This window comes from Mirounga angustirostris, unplaced genomic scaffold (genome assembly GCF_029215605.1).
Source record: "Mirounga angustirostris isolate CCGP_5_RB_7025 unplaced genomic scaffold, mMirAng1.0.hap1 SCAF_7, whole genome shotgun sequence".
Classification (NCBI taxonomy): Eukaryota; Metazoa; Chordata; class Mammalia; order Carnivora; family Phocidae; genus Mirounga; species Mirounga angustirostris.
Genome location: NW_026991715.1, coordinates 153,404,069 through 153,423,751, shown reverse-complemented (window position 1 = coordinate 153,423,751; position 19,683 = coordinate 153,404,069). Strand labels below are relative to the sequence as shown.

At 65.9% G+C, this 19,683-nt stretch overlaps 1 protein-coding gene across 4 annotated transcripts in view; it reads right to left on the bottom strand.

Annotated features, from left to right (window-relative positions):
• SLC12A7 (solute carrier family 12 member 7) overlaps positions 1 to 19,683 on the bottom strand; it is a 41,763-nt gene that overhangs the window by 18,711 nt on the left and 3,369 nt on the right. For 3 of the 4 annotated variants that reach the window (XR_010413379.1, XM_054504975.2, XM_045863916.3), the window contains exons 2-7: positions 8,142 to 8,233; positions 7,636 to 7,761; positions 4,658 to 4,804; positions 3,352 to 3,406; positions 2,234 to 2,364; positions 300 to 541 (exon numbers count right to left, since the gene is read on the bottom strand). Coding sequence is in view for 3 of the 4 variants with exons in the window: in XM_054504975.2 (XP_054360950.1) it covers positions 300 to 541; positions 2,234 to 2,364; positions 3,352 to 3,406; positions 4,658 to 4,804; positions 7,636 to 7,761; positions 8,142 to 8,233 (793 nt within the window). In the remaining variant the exon portion in view is untranslated. Of the gene's footprint in view, positions 1 to 299; positions 542 to 2,233; positions 2,365 to 3,351; positions 3,407 to 4,657; positions 4,805 to 7,635; positions 7,762 to 8,141; positions 8,234 to 9,447; positions 10,309 to 19,683 lie in introns of those variants that run through there. The other variant, XM_054504984.2, reaches the window with a different exon arrangement.

Here is a 19,683-nt window from a genome sequence, read left to right as displayed (position 1 = left end):
GGACTAGGGGAGCTGGGGAGCCAGGGCACGGGGCGCACGGAGGTCGGGCCACCCCAGGAGGAGCTCAGTGCTGCCGTCCTCGGGGCCAGCAGCACCCTGTCCACCCCGGACCTTCAGCGGACCCATCCCACTTGTGCAGATGGCGCGGCCGCACGAGCACCCTGATGGCTCATCCCCAAGCCCGGCGTGAGCACGGGCATCTGCGTCCCACGGAACCACCACCCCGGCCCGACCACGTACGTGGTCACGGGCACAGACAAGGTTTGCAGGATGGGCCGGCTCTCAGGCCCAGGACTCACGGGATGTCCGGTGGGTCGAAGGCGGTCTTGATAACACCGGCATAGATGGCAAGGATGGACAGCACCACACAGGCCAGGAACACCAGGGCCAGCTTGTTGACATACTTGACGCCCACGAAGACCACCATGGCCATGAGCACCAACGTGCACGTCCCGTACACGCGCATGTTGTGCAACATGGCCGCGGCCTCGCCTTCCGCCGTGTCTGCCTGGATGATGGCCGCACTGGGGGAGATGTAGGTCTGCGGGGGACGGACGGGGTCAGGAAGGGCCGTCAAGCACCCCTGCCTGGAAGGTGGCCCCACAGGGGGGCATCTTTGTCTGCAGGGCCTGGTGCTGGGCTCCTCCCCCTGCTGGGGGCCCCCACCGCCAGAACGCATTCACGGTGGGCCCCCGGGGTGCCAAGAATGAGAGCAGAGAGGGAAGACTGCAGAGAGACACTGCCCCGGGGTCAGTGTCGTGGAAGCCGGCCTGTGGACGGCACCCCCAGCTCAGCCTGCAGGCCGGGGGCCACCGCGCCCTGACCATCCGGGAGTGAGAATGTTTCTGGGGGAGGCCTAGTGAGCACGCGCAACATAAACTGAGTGGGGACGACAGGACGGACCAATTCCTGGGCGGCCCTGCCTCCGCCAACAGCTGAGGCCCTGAAGGCCACGGCCGCGCGGCTGACCCCGGGCTCAGGTCTGCAGCCCGTCACACACGCGGACGTTGACCTGGCAAGAACCCTGGCGGTGGAGTCCAAGGGCAGCCGAGGGCACAGGGGTCACTGCCGCACGGCCACGGTCGCCAGCCATGGCCCCAGCACCAAGAGGGGGACACAGCCACAGACGGACCCCCGGGTCACTGCTGCATGGCCACGGTCACCAGCCACGGGCCAGCACCGAGAGTGGGACATAACCACGGACGGACCCCGGGTTACTGCCACACGGCCACAGTCGCCAGCCACGGCCCCACACCGAGAGGGGGACGCAGCCACGGATGGACCCCGGGTCACTGCTGCATGGCCACAGTCGCCAGCCACAGCCCAACACCGAGAGGGGGACACAGCCATGGACAGAACCCCCGGGTCACTGCTGCACGGGCAGGGTCGCCAGCCACAGGCCAGCACCGCGAGGGGGACGCAGCCACAGACGGACCCCCGGGTGACTGCTGCACGGCCATGGTCGCCAGCCACAGCCCAGCACTGAGAGGGGGACGCAGCCACAGACGGACGCGGCCACGGACGGACCCCCTGGGTCACTGCTGCACGGGCAGGGTCGCCAGCCACAGGCCAGCACCGCGAGGGGGATGCAGCCATGGATGGACCCCCCGACTGACTGCTGCATGGCCACGGTTGCCAGCCACGGCCCAGCACGAAGAGGGGGACGCAGCCACGGATGGACCCCAGGTCACTGCCACACGGCCACAGTTGCCAGCCACAGCCCCAACACTGAGAGGGGGACACAGCCATGGATGGAACCCCCGGGTCACTGTCGCACGGGCAGGGTCACCAGCCACAGGCCAGCACCGCGAGGGGGATGCAGCCATGGACGGACCCCCCGACTGACTGCTGCATGGCCACGGTCGCCAGCCACGGCCCAGCATGGAGAGGGGGACGCAGCCACGGACAGACCCCAGGTCACTGCTGCACAGCCAGTCGCCAGCCACGGCCCAACACCGAGAGGGGGACACAGCCATGGACGGACGCAGCCACGGACGGACCCCCTGGGTCATTGCTGCACAGGCAGGGTCGCCAGCCACGGGCCAGCACCGAGAGTGGGACATAGCCACGGACGGACCCACAGGTCACTGCCGCACGGCCACAGTTGCCAGCCACGGCGCAGCCCGAGAGCCCAAGGCAGGCGTCAAGAGTGAGGGGGCTGGCTGAGGGGGCCCGTGTGCCTTGGGAGGGACTCCTTGGGGTCTAGAAAACCAGCCCAAAACAAGGCACTTACCAAAAAAATCTCAATGGTCCCCAGAATATACATGGCCCCGGCGAATGTCGTGCCCAGGTAGAAGCAGAGGCCAACGGCGCCCCCGAACTCAGGCCCCAGAGACCGCGATATCATGTAGTACGAGCCACCAGCTGCCAATGGGACAGAGAAGCTGCAGGTCAGCATCGCACCGTTTACTGTGAGGCCAATGCTGGACCCAACACTGCGATTCTGTGCACTTCGCCCCAAAAAGGCTGAGGATGCCTGTGGCTGCTGGAGCACCGTCCCCGGACCCGGCTGGTGGACGAGGACACATCACTGTGGATGCACACGTCCACACTACTGCCACGTGCTGGGGCACGGAGCCTCCGGGGACAGGTGGCCTCCCTGGGACCTGGAGACGCAGCACAGCGTCCCTCCCGGTCCTCCTCACCTGAGGCCCCTGCCCACCCAGCCGAGCCCCCCCCAGACCGAGGGCCATCCCCAGAGCCCCCACAGCCCCTCCGCTCTCCAGACCTCCACCCCGGCCACACAGCGCCCGTGGCAGGCACTGCCCACCCTGGCGCTTCGGTTTATTTCTAGATAATGAGGGTCTGGGAGAAATTAACTCCAGAACCAAAAGCAGGAAGCGGCTCCTAAAATGGCAGGGTCTCCAACCACAGATCAAAGGCGAAATTTCCTAAGGAAGTTAGGGAAGTGTTCACGTAGGTTCCCACAAGGAGCAGAACCCCAACGTCACAGCACCTTGAGCGCAGGATCAGGCGCTGGTGACAACCTGGTTTCAGGACAGCCCATGGTGCCCTCAGGGGACACAAGACACCGCCCAGGACACCAGGCACCAGCTCTCGGTGCACCGTTGAGAGCCGGGAGCCCGTGAGCACCTCTGCCTGGAGGCGGGGTCCCTGCTGATGGCTTCCGGGAGAGCCTGGCTGTGCAGAGCTCGCCCCCGTCTGCCCGCCCGCCTGCCCACCAGATGTGGAGGTCTCCGTCCTCCAGGCTGGCCGCCAAGCAGGGAAGGGCACATGCACACTGAGGCCCTGAGGGGCAGAGTGCTGCCCGTCTCGGCGGAGGCTGCCCTGGGTGGGGTGCTCAGCAGGGCTCAGCTTGGGACCCCACACAGCCTGCCCCAGGACCCTTACCTGGGACCACACCATTGGTGGCAATGGCACTCATGGAGATGGCCGTCAGCATCGTCTGCAAAAACACAGATGATCCTCTCAGAAGAGAAGGCGCCTCGGGGGCCATACCCAGCCCCATCTCAGAGGGGCTGCGGAGCAGTCAGGCACGCGGGCTCCAGGATGCTCAGGGCTGCCCCCGATCTCCCACTCAATGCTCCAAGCTGAGCTCCTGCAGGCCACTCAGAAATACCCAACTCAGGACCCCACCTGGAATGAAAGGCCAGCTCCTGCCTGGGTGCCCGCCCGCCGTGGGGTGCAAGGGGGACCCCGTCTGGATGCCCGCCGTGGGGTGCAAGGGGGACCCCATCCTGGTGCCCGCCCACCCTTGGGGTGTAGAGGACCCCATCTGGGTGTCTGCCCCACCATGGGGTGCAAGAGGGACCCTGTCTGGGTGCCCGCCCGCCCATGGGGTACAAGGGGGACCCCATCTGGGTGCCCGCCCTGGGGGTTGGATGCAGGACCTCCAGAGCTGTCCCGGGTGGGTCTGCCTCCAGTGCCCAGCACGGCTCAGAAGTGACCACACCACAGGCTGGGGGGCAGCCTGCAACCGAAGGACCAGAAGGAACAGCCTCGGGAGAGCTTAGGGTCTCAATGGTCACCGTGATCCCACCAGGCGCAGCTTTGGCTTAAGGTCCCACTTAAAAAAAACCCTGGTCCTTATCCCGATTTTTATTTGGTTTTATGGCGACTACTCTAGATCCGTCCAGATTTCCCCAGGAAAAAAACGTCACAGGAGGAAGGACGGGACAGTTTAGAAGGTGAGGCCACAGCCCGTGAGGCTGCAGGGGGCACAGTCTGTGTTGTCTGAATTCTTGGGGTCGGAGCGCTCACACCTGGGGGATAAGAGGAGCCGAGTTCCGGTCTCCAGGACAAGTGGGGGGGCAGGCGAGCCTGAGGCTGCCACAGCAGGTGCCCAGGACGTGCAGGGCCCACGGCCGACCCAGGAGCAGTGGGAACACTGAGCGCCACCGGACGCAGACGCCTGGGCACACGCAGGGGTGGGGAGCCGGGGTCGGGGCGGAACAAGTCACTGGCGTGGGCCCTTCCTTCAAACAGGGAGCCCAGGAGCTTCCGAACTGGAAGGGACCGTGTCAAACGTGGGCCCTCACGCATGCTGACCGTGCCCTCAGAAGCCCCCGGCCACGTCCTCCCCCAGACGCAGGGACGGAGTCCGGCTGGCCCTGATTTCCCCCCGCAGGCACCAGTGCCCGTGGAGGCTACCCTGGGCGGACCCCGGGGCCTCAGCACAGGGCCCTCCACCACTCACGCAGGTGCAGCACATGAACACGATGAGGAAGGACTCCAGCACGCCGGCCGCCCCCACGATCCACGTCAGCCGCAGGAAGAGGATCACCCCGAGGATGTTCTGGAGGCAGGGCAGGTAGACACCAATGAAGGTTCCCATGCGCGGGCTCTGAAAGAGAGCACAGTGGTTCCAGGGGGGCCAGCCACAGCAGGCGCCCGTGCACAGCGGACGCTGAAGGGAGGCTGCACAGGCTGCACGGCTGGGGGAAGCCAGGCCACCCCTGGAAGGGAGGCTTTGGGAGGAATCCTCAAGAGGGCGGGCTCGGGAGGACCTGAGACCACGTTGCTGCCAGGGAGCAGGGAGGCGCCACGAGGACAGCCACGGCAACGTCGGCGAAGCTGAGAGCAGGACGAGCCAGGCCCTGTCCAGCGGGCGGGGGGCAGGGGGGTTCCGAAGGCCCAGGCGGGAGATGGGCGGCTGCCCCCTAACCACGCCGAAGTCCCCGCAAAGCCAAGTCCCGTAAAATCAGCAGTGCCTCAATCAAACCCGCCAGAAAGTTCCGATGGGACACGCGGCCGCATGAGCCCGGGGGGGCAATCTCCGGGGTGACCGAGGACGCAGAGCTGGGAGGTGCCTGACGGGGTGTCCTCTGAAATCCTGGAGGCCACCAGGGCTCAGCACACCAGCCGGGCGGGCAGGCGGCCGGCAACCAGGCCAGAAGCCAGCACAGAGGGCAGACCCCACTGGGGTCCCAGCCCATCCTGTCCCACAGCTGGCCTGACACCGTGGTCAGGGGCACACTCGAGATCTCGAGACTGACTGAAAACAATGCTCAACGGGAAAGTATCTCAAACTCAGGTGAATAAAAGAATCCACACAATTGGGGAAGATTTGCTTTAGAAACATTTGCTGCGAGTAGAGGGGCTGCAGACAAGGGCCCGGGAGGTCAAGGGCCCAGGCGGCGGCTCTGCTGACCTGCACCCACATTCAGGGAGGCAGGGGGCCTCTCAGGGTCCAAGGACTGGCGTGCACCCAGGAACGCCTGTCCCCATGAGCCGGGACGGGTCAGGGCCACAGGGCCCCGTGGGATTCCCAGGAAAAGACTCTGAGGCACAGGGGGTCCCTGGGTCTGGACGCCTGGGACACTCGGCTCCCTTTTAACGCGGGGCCTGTGTGGCGCCCCCAGCCCACACACTGCCCACCCACAGGGCCCCCGGAGTGGTCACAGGGCCGGCGGAGAGCACCCCAGGGACTTCCCCGTTGTGTGAAAGGGGACAGTGGTGCCAGGCAGGGCACGGCTTCTCGTTCATGGTTCGATTAACGCGTCAGGCAGCCAGCCCCAGCTGCTGCAGGGTGTCCACTGATGTCCTGCCGGCAGTGGCCAGGCAGACCCCGAGTCACCCAGGAAGGGCAGGACGGGCCTCCCACTCTCTCCTAAAGGCAGCTTTGACGATCAGCCCAGCTGCACGTGAGGTCCAGAGCCCTGGAAATGGCGCCCTGCAGGGGGGCTGGGTCTCTGGACACACCCTCCTGTACCCGGGGGGACAGTGGACAGTAAGGGCAGTCCCCACACCCCGAGGACCTAGTCAGTCCCCAGTGGGGCGGATGATTCATCCCAACCAGAACCCGTCCACCTGTCTACAGGACAGCTGTGCTGGATCGCTCCTGCGATGGCAGGGGACAGAGGCCAGGCAGCGCCCCTACCTCAGGGACAGGACCTCCCAAGTCCTGATCTGGCCATGGGTCACAGGGAAGGACGTGCTGGGCTGCGCCGGACAGCGGGGGCCAGCGAGGGACAGTGGGGGGGTCAGGGGGGGACAGCGAGGGTACAGCGGGGGGACAACGGGGGCCAGCAGGGGCCAGCGGGGGCCAGCGAGGAACAGCAGGGGAGCGGAGGACAGGAGGGGACAGCGGGGGGACAGAGGGGACAGCAGGGGCCAGCGGGGGGCCAGCAGGGGGACAACGGGGGCCAGCGGGGGGACAGCAAGGGACAGCGTGGGGACAGAGAGGGGACAGCGGGGGGCCAGCAGGGGGACAATGGGGGCCAGCGGGGCACCAGCGGGGGCCAGCAGGGGGAGAGCAGAGGCCAGCGAGGGGCCAGCGGGGGGCCAGCAGGGGGACAACGGGGGCCAGCGGGGCGCCAGTGGGGGCCAGCGGGGGGACAGTGAGGGCCAGCGGGGGCCAGCGGGGGGCCAGCAGGGGCCACAGTGGGCTCCACGAGGCAACGAGCCGGGCCAACCACAGGAAAGCCCGGTCCTACTGCCAACAGACGGCACCTTGGGACAAGCTCCAGTGGACAGAAAGACGGACAGTCCTGTGCCGGTCGCACAGAAAGGCCTGTGGCGCCCACTCCCACAGCATACACAACTGTCACCTTCCCACACGGTGTCACCGGGGACCGCTGTCCCCACTGTCCTCTGCCCCAGGAGGGCAGCCAGGGCAAGGCTGGGCCAGGAAGCCCTCACACCCCACGTCTACCACTCCGCGCAGAACGCACGACAAACACCCTGAGTGTCAAGGAAAAGCAGGACCTATCCTGCTGCATTTCCCGCACCAAGCCCCCTCTGTGGCCAGACTTCCTGACAGCCGAGGTCAGGCTGCACACAGGTGCTCAGGCAGCAGGCAGGCCTCCGTGCACGCAGGGGGCCTGGCACCCCGGCCGCGTGGCTGGTGCCAAGCAGGGTGGACACAGAGAGGGAAGGGGCAGCCGTCAGGAAACCCAGGCCTTCCACCGGCTTCCACACCCCCACACCCAGCTGGCAGGAACCCCGCAGGAACGCCGACCCCCTCGCGGGGCCAGGCACTCCCCATGCTGCCTTCGTCCTACTCAAGGCAGAGAAGGCCAGTTCCCACCCTTAACTGAGCCATGTGCAGGAGAAAGGAAAGGGGTCATGTTTAACTGGGACTTGGGGAATGCCCCAGGGAGGGGGACGGTAGGGGGATGGGGACGGGGGACTGGGGGGACAGGGACGAGGACTGGACGGCGGGGATGGGCGCACCTTGACCTCACGCCTCTTGCTGTCGTCCTCGTGCTCTTCGTGCTCCACCACACCCTGGCTCAGGTTGGTGTAGTTCGCCAGCTTGTTGAGCAGTGAGGACACCATGGGGTTGCTGTCCATTTCCTCCTGTTTGGGGCCAAGACATGGTTAGTCACCTGGATCCCCAAACCCACTGGAGCAATACCCCACGGAGCTCCCAGCGTTTCTAGCTCCAGATCCGAGGTCCACGGGGCTGAGATGGGCCCACATCACCCGACACATGCACACCAGGTCCCAAGTCAGGGGTCGGGGCAGAGCTCGGGGCTCCCGGCCACCCAGTAGGGGTCCAGGGTTTCCCAGATGGCCCCTCCCAAGAAGGTGGCGGCCAAGGAGGCTCCCCCTGTGCACGGCGTACAGTCAGGCAGGCAGCCCTCCACCCAACCCCCAGGTCTTGGGGCCACAGCCCCCATGCCGTGTCCGTTGAAGTCCCGGCCCTCGTGCGTCTTGTAGGAGGAAGTGTGAGTCACCTCAAAAAGCGCCATGTTCTTCCCTTCAAAGCTCTCCTGCTCCACCTCCGTGTGGTTGATGAACGGGCTGTTCTCTCGCGGGTTTCCATCTCCTGGAGGGGAACCCGCTCAGGTGAGTCTTAGAAGTGGCTTGAACAGGACCGGTGCCCCTGGAGGCCCACGCATCCCCCGGGGCCTGGGGGGAACCCTGTGGAACACCAGGACCCTTGGCTCCGCCCAGCCAGGCGCGGGGCAGCGGGGGAGGCCGCTGGGCTCTAAGAACACAGACATGCATGTCACCTGCAGACATCACCCTGTGCCTGGGAACCCCGCCAGCAACACTCCTCAAGGTCGTAGCCCTGGCTGCTGGGATAGCTGTTTGTGCCTAAGCAGCCCAGCCCTCCCCGCCTCAGTTTCCCCACCTATGCGACAAGACTCAGGAACACAGAGTGGGGGCAGGTAACAGGTGGAGCTGGTGGGCAGGACGGGAAGGGCTGCCATGCCCAGGGCAAGCGGAGGCCAGGTGCAGGGCGGAGCGGCCCCCGCGAATGCAGAGGGGTCCAGGGCCCCATCCCTGCCGACCCGGGGTCCAGGCCAGCAAGTCAGACCCTAGTGTACCCCCGATACCAGACCCCCACACAGGGAAGTTACACCACCCTGTGCGCCAGGCCCAGGTCTGGCACGTTCCGGCCCTTGCACCACCACCCCCCCTCGGCAGGGAGGACCCCAGCCCCCCCCACACCGACAGGCAGGACCCCCACCCCCGACTGTGCTTCCCCACCAAGTCAAGCGCAGCCCCCACTGACTCTCATCAGGACCCAAGCTGGATGCCAGGACTGGGGGTGGCTAACACAACACCCAGGACCCCCAGCAGACGCTCCCCAGCACCTGGACGGCGGCCTGGCCGCAGGGAGATAGTCCACCTCGCGGGAGCTGCCCCTTGCGGCCTCGGCGCCCCCACTAAGGCCCCGGGGCTGGGCCGAGGCGAGGCTGGAGGAGGGCAGCAGCCCACACGCGGGCGGGTGGGGGTGTGCCCGGGGGCTGGTGACCTCTGACCTTTGTTCCCTGAAGCCAGGGTCCCGGCCCCAGCCCGTTACCTCCCCCAGGCCCCCCACCATTCTGCATCCCCTCAACCCTCCACCAAGAGCCTGGACGCAGCACAGCTGCCACCCTAGTGACCACGTCGGAGAGGAAGGAGGTGACCTCCGTGTGGGCAGGGGTCACGCCAGGCCCTTGGCCAGTAAGCCAGGGATGGCCACCACTTCTCCCTATTTCTCCGACAGGCCTTACGAAGAACGCACACGCCCAGCACACGAAACACGCCAACCTCACGTGTGATGTGTTCACAGAGCACGACTTCACCCCATCCTGGGCAAGAGCACAGGGCCCGGGACGCAGGGGAGGGCAGGCGCTCCGGTCCCGGCAGCGCGGCCCGCTGAGGTGGTTCCAGGCCAGCACGGGCTTTCAGATGCCACAGCCACGTCTGCAGACGCCCGAAGTTAGCCAGGCACCTCCAGACCAAGACGCCCTGCGCTCGTTAGAACAGAAAACACCCTCTGCCCCCGCGTGGCCCACTCCCGGGCACTGGGGTTTAGACGCGGCTCAGTGCACGATAAAGCCCTGCGCGTATTTCAACGCCGGGCTACGGTGGACACAAACGAAGCCCACGGGATGTCAGGAGGAAAGCAGGAGCCAGAATGGGTCCTATCTCGGGGGTTCGGCCTCCGAGAAGCACGCAGCGCCCAGCCCCCGGTGCCAGGCTCACGGGCAGCACTATCTGCAGGGGGTCAGGTGAGGGCGCCCCACAGGCGGCCGCCCACTCGGGAACTTCCAGTCCCAAGCTGCCCCCCTCAGGCCCTGCGGCGCCACCCCGGGACACACATCCGACAGACCCCGCCGCGCCCTGGCCAGAACCGTTCCTGACAGGAAAGCGTGCTCACACGAGGCCGCGCAGAAGAGTGACGCCACCAGGTCACAGAGGAGCACAAAGTACTCAGGTCCCAATCCAGTCCAGACCCCAAGACCGGGCACCCGATCCCAGGCTCCAAATCCAAGAGGAGGGAAAAGCCACAAGCCCTGGTGACAGGAGCCCCAGCGCAGCCCCATCTTTTCAGGGAGGGTGATGCCACCCCACAGGCAGAAGCCACGGACAGGGTCAGCTGAGGTGGGCAGCCCGGGGCCGCGCCCCCTCACCGGCACCCACTCGCGTCCCCCCAACACCGTCCCCTCCAGGGAGTCACCACCCCCAAGCGGGGGGCTCCTGCCTGGACGTCCAGAGTCGGGAGGCCACAGCAGGGAAGGCAGCACGGGCCGCAAGCAGTGTGAACGTGGACGACCTCCTCCCGGGTCCGTTCCTGATTAGGGAGACAGAGACCCTCGAGCCCACCAGCACCAGCTCGGGCCACCTGGTGTTCTGACCTATGACCCAAGGCCACACCGGAAGGCTTCCTAGCAAGGAGACTCCAGGACCCTGGCGCTGGGAGAACTCACAGCAGGTCCTGTTGGTCCAACTTCGTAATAATGCCCAAAATCGCCTCGTGAGCGAGGAGGCTTGCATCATGGTTCCCGTGAGGAATAACCATGGGGACCACGGGTGCAAGAGGGTCACCTGCGGGCACTGCGCTTGCGTCTGGGCTGCATGGTCCCCGACCTGAAGGGTCACTGGTAAGACCTGTCATCTGCCGGGATTTGGTCCCCATCCTGCCCGGCCGCTCGGGGGTGGGGGTGGGGAGGTCCCCAAGTGGCGGCTCAAGAGACAAGGGGGGGCAATAGTGGGTCTCCATGGGCACAGTAAAGAAACCCTCCTCACCCCCAGTCAGCTGAACAGCCCCCGAAATCCAGGCAGACCCTGCTCCTGAATGGCACACCCAGCTGCGCAAGGCCCCCAGACCCTCAGGGTCCCAGCCCATGGCACCCGACCTCCCACACCACCACAGCCGTCGCTCACCCGCCTGGTCTGCGGTCTGCGCCACGCGGCCTCTTCCGGACCTCAGCCCCCTGCGCTCGTCCGGGGAGCGCCTCCCTGCTCGGTTTCCGAAACCGCGCCCTGTGTTTCCCACCCTTAGAAAAAAATGAGGATGGACAAAACACAAACGACCATGTTTCAACTGGACACCATCATCACCCCAAGCAGGGATCAAGGAAACGGCCCAAGTACTGAGACTAAATCCTGCACTGAAGACCCGGAAAACTGGGGGCCCTGGGAGGCGGTGCCCTTTCCAGAGATGCGGGTGAGCACTCCTAAAACCAGCATGAGTCTGCGGGCGCACCATGCGCATCCGAGCGTCACGTGAGTGCGCCCTCGCTGCTGGGACAGGCAGTTGGGGGCGGGCTCAGCTCTACCCACACAAACCTGGGCAGAGGGCAGCCAGGCCCCGCCAGGCCCCGCCGCATCCTCTGCCAGGACCATGAGGAGGGACAGCCGCACACACAAGGTGTCGGGCCAGCCGGGGGTCCACCAGTGCGCAGCACGAGGAGGTCACAGGACTCGTCCCCACACCGTCTGCGGCAAGCTCCTCTCCCACTTCCTGCCACAGGGAGCCCGCATCGGGCTCGCCTGCACGTCTAAGGACGGAAAACACTCGCCTCCCGTTTACAGAAATCATTTTAAAACCTGTTTGTTATAAATGCCCGTTTGCCACGATGTCACAACTCAGCTGAGCCCCGAGATCCCTTCGGAGCAAGACACAGCGACCCAGAGAGCGTTGAAGCCAGAGCAGGGCGCGGTCAGCACCCCAGGGAGCAGGGGGCCAAGGCGGGCAGCACTGCGGGGGCGGGGCTCATGCGCCGAATCCCAGATACCAGCAGCGCCCGGCCTGGCGCTGGGTTTGCAGCTGTGGGGGTCCCGCCGCACGGCTGGCTGTGGACTCCAGGTGCTCCCACGCCAGACCTGCTTTTCCGTGACCAGGCAGCCCCTTCCCAGAACGGCACACTGAAGGGCCCCATGGCAGCACACGGCCCACGCTCCCCCACCACCCCACGGCCACGGGCCCTCCGAGCTCACAGGTCCCGAGCCCACAGCCTCAGGAGGAAGCAAAGCCGGAGAAACTGCCACAGGCCAAGATGCCACGTGGACTCCTGGGGCAGAAGAGACACAGGGAGGACTCGGGGTGCAGGCCACGTGGGGCTGGGGAGCGTGGCCGCAAGTCCAGAGCTGTGCGAAACATAAAGCTCACCCAGTAAATGAAGAGGTAATTTTTATCTCAAAGAAACCACAAAGAGAAAACTTAAGAACTGAGGCCTGGAAGACACAGGCAGGCAGGCGCCATTCACGAACGCGGGTGCGTGTGCGTCCACGTAACCACCACATGAAGCGATTCAGGCAAGAATCCACCAGTAGCTGCTGGGTGAGAGGCAGAGGGGGTGGGTCCCCACAGCCTCAGTACAAAGGGGAGGTGTCCGGTACCAGGGTCACCTCGGGTCACCTGGGCAGCGAGACAGTGACAGGACACCCCATGGCACTCCTGCTACGAAGCATTTCTCCTGAAAACCACCCCAGGAAAACGGCCACGTATAAATTCTGTAGCATTTTACAAGACTCCTGACCCACATCCTCCAAGCATGCCGATGGCAGGACAGACGTGGAGGAAGGTTCCAGACACGGGACCAGCAGGCTTCCTCCGTGGAGGCCACACTGCCAGAGCACCAAGACCACATGTGAACAAGCCCAACAGCAGGGCCATATGCCAATAAAACTTTATTGACAAAAAGCACGCAGCCAGACCTTGGCTTGCAGAGCCCAGCAGCAGGTTCTCAACACACAGCTGTTCGCCGCCATTCTCCGGGAGGCCACGAAGCAGGGAAGTGGCCGTCCTTCCGCCGTCCTTCCTCCACCTGCCCTGTGTGTTCCCAGCCTCAGTAGCTGTCTCTGCTCTGCCCCACCTCACAGCAGGGCGGATCAGCCTGTTTAAAGATCCCAGCTCAGAGACATCTGTGGAAACCAGGGCCTCACAGGGGAGCACTCCTCTCTGTACCCCGAAGGGACCGCAGTGACCACACACAGCTGCTGGTCTCCCCGGGTCCTAAGGGAAGGCCCAGCAGCACACCTTCTGCACCTGTTCACAGGGCACACCGGTGAGCAGGCCCCATCCAGGCCCTGGACCCAGAGGCCATGGTCGGGCCCTCCCAGGACAGACCAGACGTGTGGCGTCTGCTGGGCCAGAACCAAGGTTTCAGGAAGGACTGGAGCCCAGAAGGGGCACAGGTGGGCACGGGGTGTGTGGCCCCAGGCTGGCCCCAGGCACACCAGACCCCGGCCCCTTCTCAGGTTACAGCATCCATCAGCTCATCTCGCCTTCTCCGGAGTGTGCCAGACATCACTCCCCGGCTCCCTCCGCTTCTGCATGTGTAACTGGGATGTTACCGACCTCCCCCCAAGAATGGCTCCCGAGGTGGGCCACCCCTCTCCCTGCCCCCCAGCAGGACGGCGTCCCCTCGGGGGACCCCCCGGTGCAGCCCCAGCAGCCAGATCTCTTTGACGCGGTTACGGCAGGATCCCTGACAGTGGACTCGTGACCCCCAGCCCCCGCCGCCCCCCAGTGCTTCACATCCAGGACCTCCGTTGCAATCTGAAATCCGGGCCAGTGGGACTTGCCCTGCAGGGGCTGGGACACCGGCGCTCTGCATTCAGGCCGGGAAACCAGGACCAGGCTCGAGGTCAGAGTCCCCATGACTTTCACAGCAAATTTCTGTCTAACACAGAAACACTGTGTTGCAATCAGAGGAGGTATCAGGAGGACAAACCCTCGGGGCCCCCACGCCAGAGACGGCCGCTGACACCTCGCAGCATCCTCTGTGGGGAGGATGGACTAGCCTTTCCCGTCCTGGGTCTCCGGGAACGCGGAAGGAAGGATGTCTTGGGAGCGTGCCTGCCCCACTAGGAAGCAGAGGGCCTCAGGCCAGCGGGAACGTGGACGCCCTTCCTACCCGCCCGGCACTGGCCCATCCCAGGGCCTCCTCGGTGCCCACTGAGGTCAACTGCCCGGGCCTGCGGGGCCACCACTGGGGTCACAGGGAAGGGACAGATGCCAGAGTCACCTTTCCCGAGTTCCACGTCGCCACATTAAGCCTGGTTACCTTTGCCCCCACATCCAGCACACTCCCCAAACACAAGGCCCTGTATGTTAAGACCACGTCACACATCTGCTCTGCTCTGGGGTCCCTGATGCAGAATGGAGGCATGACTTCCCTAACGCCGGGGTCCACCCACGAGTGACGTCCACGTGTGCGTGGCATCCACGGAGCCCAGCACCCCGGAGGCGGCGTGTCCAGCCCGCAGAGGCAGTTGGGCCTGCTTACCACTCCAAGAGGCCCCCATCAAGGACAGAGCCTCAGCATAAAGCATCAGAAGCATCCTGACCCAGCACTCCTGTGACACCAGGTGTGACCCGAAACCAGCCGACCCCCACGAGCAGCCTCGTGGTTGGAGGGCAGTGTGGCCTCGGGTTCCAAGTCCAGCCGCGTCCAGGTGCATCCCATCACTCCCCACCGACCAGCACAACCCATGAGGCTCCCCCCCATCTTCCACTTGCCCCACGCTTCCAGAGGGAAGGTTCCCTTGGAAAACACCTCAGGGACCTTTGGGGAGAAGGGGTCAGGAAGGTTTTGGACACTGGAAAAACACAGCCACCTTCCAACCTAAACCAAGGCCACCACGGCAACTCACGACTGCCACTCAAAGGGCCCTTGGTCCCCAAGACTAGGCAGAGACCCCACGTGCAGCACGTTTTCTTTAAATCTGACTTGGTCCAGAAAAGAGGGGACGTCCCAGGGGACACTCAGCTACTGAGGGGCAGCAACACAGAAACACTGCCTGGAAAATCCCGGCTGGCTAGACACGCGTGTGCATTCACTGCACAGGCGTGTGCACGCAGATACACGCACACACGCTCACGTTTCCTCCCACATGAGCACACAGGGCATCTCTGGGGACCCGCGCTCTGAAGGCCTCACCAGCCTCTCTCCCTAAAGGGTGTGCCCCCCGCGTGGGAAACGGGGGGACCCCCACCCCCCGTCAGTCCCTCGTCTGTGCCCATTCTGCTCTGACCTCTCCCACAACCTCTCCACTTTTCCCACATCAGGACCTAGAGTTGGCAAGCTGGGACCCAAGGAGGGGCGGCGAGAGTCCGCCAGGGACACCGAGCCCTCACCGGCCTCCTGGGGCGGCTCCTGTTACCCACACTGGCTCCCGTCTGGCGGCGACAGAGACCCCGTGGCAGAGGGAGGAGGAAACCCAAGACTGACCTGCAGCTCCTCCGATTTCGGCCCCACTCGATCCCTCCCCAGTGACTGTCCAGCCTCCCCGGGAACCAGTCGGTCCACGGGCGCCGCAGCCAGACGGAGCGGGGACGGCAGGGCCAACTCTGGGCCAGGCCAGCTCCTGGATGGGGAAACTGAGGCACAAGGCGCCCTCCTCAGGGCCCCGCCGCACCCTGGGAGCGGGATGGCCAGTGCCCACAGGGGAAGCCCCCACTCACGCCAGCGCACAGCTACCCCCACCTCGTGGGCAGCGCCAGGCCATGGCCACTGAATGGACACAGGCTCAGCTTCCTGCTGTGCAGACAGCCCAGAGCAGCTCCTGCTTCGCGGAATCGAAAGCAACTCTAAGTGGCAAACAGGCCAAGGCCGTGCGCTCTCCTCCCCCACACGGAGACGCACGCAGCAGCCGAGAGCCACACCGGCTGACCACGCCCCGGGACGCCTGCCTCGGCGACCTAGCCCAGACCACACAGGACTCAGGACAGCACCTCAGCCTCCTCCCTCAATTGTTCCCCAGGAAGAAACCACCCAAGAACTGAAAGGAAACACGCCCAAGGCGCCCCAGGGCTCCAGAGCCTACAGAGGCCCAGGCCAAGGCCCCAGCACCTACCCCCCACCAGGGACGCAGCCTTGCAGACCACCCCTGTACCCCCAGTACACAGGGGCCCCATGGTTGGGGCCCATCCGCCCGCCCCATCCACCCCCCCAGGACACAGGGGCCACAAGGCTGGGGCCCGTCCGCCCGCCCCATCCACCCCCCCAGGACACAGGGGCCACGCGGTTGGGGCCCGCCCACCCCCCAGGACACAGGGGCCACAAGGCTGGGGCCCGTCCGCCCGCCCCATCCACCCCCCCAGGACACAGGGGCCACGTGGTTGGGGCCCGCCCACCCCCAGGATACAGGGGCCACAAGGCTGCGGCCCGTCCGCCCACCCCGTCCACCCCCCAGGACACAGGGGCCACAAGGCTGGGGCCCGTCCGCCCGCCCCATCCACCCCCCCAGGACACAGGGGCCGCGTGGTTGGGGCCTCTCACCGGGACTCGTGGCAGGAGGCTCAAGGACCCACGTGACAGTAACACGGACACACAAGCTGGGGTGCAGACAGGACAGCCGTGTGGGGACCTCACTTCGTCTGTCCCTGGTCTTGGTCCTGCTGGAGCTGCCAGGCTTCTCTGCACAGACCAGCCCTCTCTCTGGAGAGGGACCTTCCCTTTCTCCTGAGGGAAGGGTATTAACCGTCTATGCTCTCTTCACCACCACTGGCCCAGGGTCCCCCGCAGGGGCCCACAGCTGGCGGCCTGACAGCCTGTAAGGCCCCAGGCCCCAACCCCGCCCCACTGGGCCCCCCACCCCACAGCAGAGGGGTCTTCCTCCCGCCTCCCCCGCGGGCTCGCACCCCAGAGCCGCGGGGAGACGCCTGCCCTGCCCAGCACAGCGGTGGCCACGGCACCAGGGGACGCGGCCACGGCACCAGGGGACGCGGCCACGGCACCAGGGGACGCGGCCCCAAGGAGCGCTCGGCTGGCTAAGCCCGCCAGATGGAAGGCGCCTGGCCTGGCCCCACCATCGGGAGTTAATACCTAACGTCAAACTTTGCCCCTGGGCACACATCTGCAGCGGCTGACACGGAATTCACGTCCCAACGTGGGGGGCAGCAGGAGGCCCCCACACAGGCCGGCAGCATGCACGCAACCAGCAGACCGCAGGCCCAACGTCCACGGCCTCCCCACCTGCTGGCCAGTGCCCCACAGGTACCCTGGTGAGCAGCCCAGGGAAGGTGTCCCTGGCCCCAGGTCACCCATCCCGATGCAGGAGCCTGGGCCAACCCGGGAGCCACGAGGCTAGTGACCCTGACAGAGGGGGCTCCAGCGGGCTGGGGGGGGGGGGGACGGTCACCCACAGCTCGGACCCACTCCGGCCACCCCGTGGGACACTGACCTGCAGCAAAGATGACCCTGGAGCCAGCCACCTTCCCGGCTCCCGTGTGGCCTCAGCCCTGACCAGGTCTGTGCTCACACGGGGCCCGCACCCCTCTCTACGGTGCCCCCCAGAACTCCGTCCATATCCCTAGGGACACACAGTGAGCCTGCCACACACCTCTAAGTAGGAAACATTTGGGGCCATTTACTTGAAACAGTCTGAAATCTGCGCGAGCCTCAACCACAGAGGGGGCGGCGTGGGCCATGCCACGTGGCTCCCAGACCCTTGGCAAGGGTGAGGAGGGGGCTCCCGCTTTCCGACAGTGTCACAACACCCACAACACCGGCCCCACTGAGGCACGGGCAGCGACGGGGGGTCCACAGGCCCACCAGGCCCCAGCGCAGAGAGGGGGTGAAGGTGTCCAAGGACACAGGGCACAGAAGCCCCCCGAGCCCACTCCTCCCTGCGAACAGGCTCGGTAGCCCAGCTGAGCCCACGGCCCAGCGGCCCGGGAGCTGCACACCCCACACCGCACGCGCTCCTCCAGCCACCACCCCCGCCCCGCCGGCCCTTCCACGGAATTCCCCCGGGCCATCTCAGTGTCCCGTGGCTGTAAACCCTGACTCATCGCGCCTCTCTGTCTGGGCCAGGCTCACCCCCCAGACCGCTGCTTTTCGCGTTCAGCCGGGGGCTGCACTGCGGGGGGCAGGCTGCTGGTCCGCATCACCCTCAGCCAGCCACAGGCCCCCGTGCCCGTCACCGGAGAGCGCTGAGGGGCAGAGGGTCGGTCTGCGGGGTCAGCTGCTCCCTGCTCCCGGCCCCGCCCACCTTATGAACAGCAGCTGGTGGGTGGCGGGTTCACCAGGACGGGCCAGTTCCAGCCTCCGGGGCGCCCCCACCCCCACGGGGAGACTGCAGCTCACGCCCCACGGCCAGGGACATCAGAACCGAAGGGCCCCGACACCCACGGTCTCCGCATGGAGGGGCCTGGCCCTCCTGGCCACTCTCGCCGCTGGCACCCCCATGCCCAGCACCCAAGCGCCCCTCCCGTGAGGCCACGCCAGCAGCCAGCAGCTCATGGCGCCCCACCCTCCCCAGGGCACCGTACATCACGCGCCGGTCCCACAGCCTCTGCGCGCCCACAAGGGGAGCACGGCCCGGTCTGCTCGCCGACGCGCCGCAGGCCGTGATGGAGTGGGGGGGGGGCGCACACACACTAACTCACAGGACGGATGGCAGCTGCCGGTGACGGGCACCCAGCGGACCCCTCGGGCGGCTGCCACGGGAGCCAGACCCTCAGAGGCGTCCCTCGTGCCCAGACTCATGGCGCACACCCCCACTTCCCCGAGCAGTGACGCCGCTGTGTCCACAGCTCAGATACCTGCTCCAGCTCAGCGGGTACAAACTGAGAGGGTCTGAGAACTTTCCAGAACACAGACCTAGATCTAGGTAGCAAGGCCCCTGGTACCGGTCACGGGAACAGCTCTCAGATCAGAGACACAGGCGTGTCTCACCGCTGCCCCCACAGCCGGCGGGCACCCCGGAGGCGCACCTCCAGCCCCTCCACGAGCCGGGGCCCGCTGGGGGCCGGGGGAAGGAACAGCCAGCACCATGTGACCAAGCCCCTGTACCCACCTCCATGTTTATGCACACAAACGTGCCCATGTGCCCAGAGACCACACGTACACACGTGCAAACACGCACACCTCCAGACCCGTGTGCACACACCCACATACACCAAGACCCACATGTGCACATACAAACATGCACACAAGGCTCACGTGTGCGCAGACAACACGCACACACACATGGGCTCGGCGGGGGGACTTATTCAAGAAAAGGGCCTGTCCCCTGGAGGCCATCGGGAACCTCGACAGGTGCACAGAGGCTGTGTGAGCAAGCACTCGGCTGCACACGCTCCTCGGTGAGCTTCCCCTCTTTGCTCCCCGTACACAGAACCGTGGGTGGTGGCCCTGGCCCCCACCCGGGGTCTAACACTGTGACATCTCCCTGAACAACACGGGACTGCTAACAGCCACTCCCCAAGACGGTGCTCGGAGGCGCTGTCAACGGGACAGCCGCATGGCTTGTCCTTTCTGCTCAGACGGCCGCCAGGATGCTGTCCTTCCGTCCTGAAACCCCGCGTCCTCGCCCAGCAGAACCAAACCTGGAAGCCCTGTTGTCCTCACTCCTTGACCACGCTGTTCCAGGAACCCCCGCCCAACCCGTCAGCAGCCACATGCCAACAGAAACGTTGCTTGAGGTCTGGGGTCATGGCCTGAGTGCGGCCCACTGCCGATGGCCAGCCCGCCACACGCCCTGGCAGAGCGTGGGTGACGCTGCCCGGGACCATCCGGGTGAGTGCCTCCGGGAAGCACAGTACCC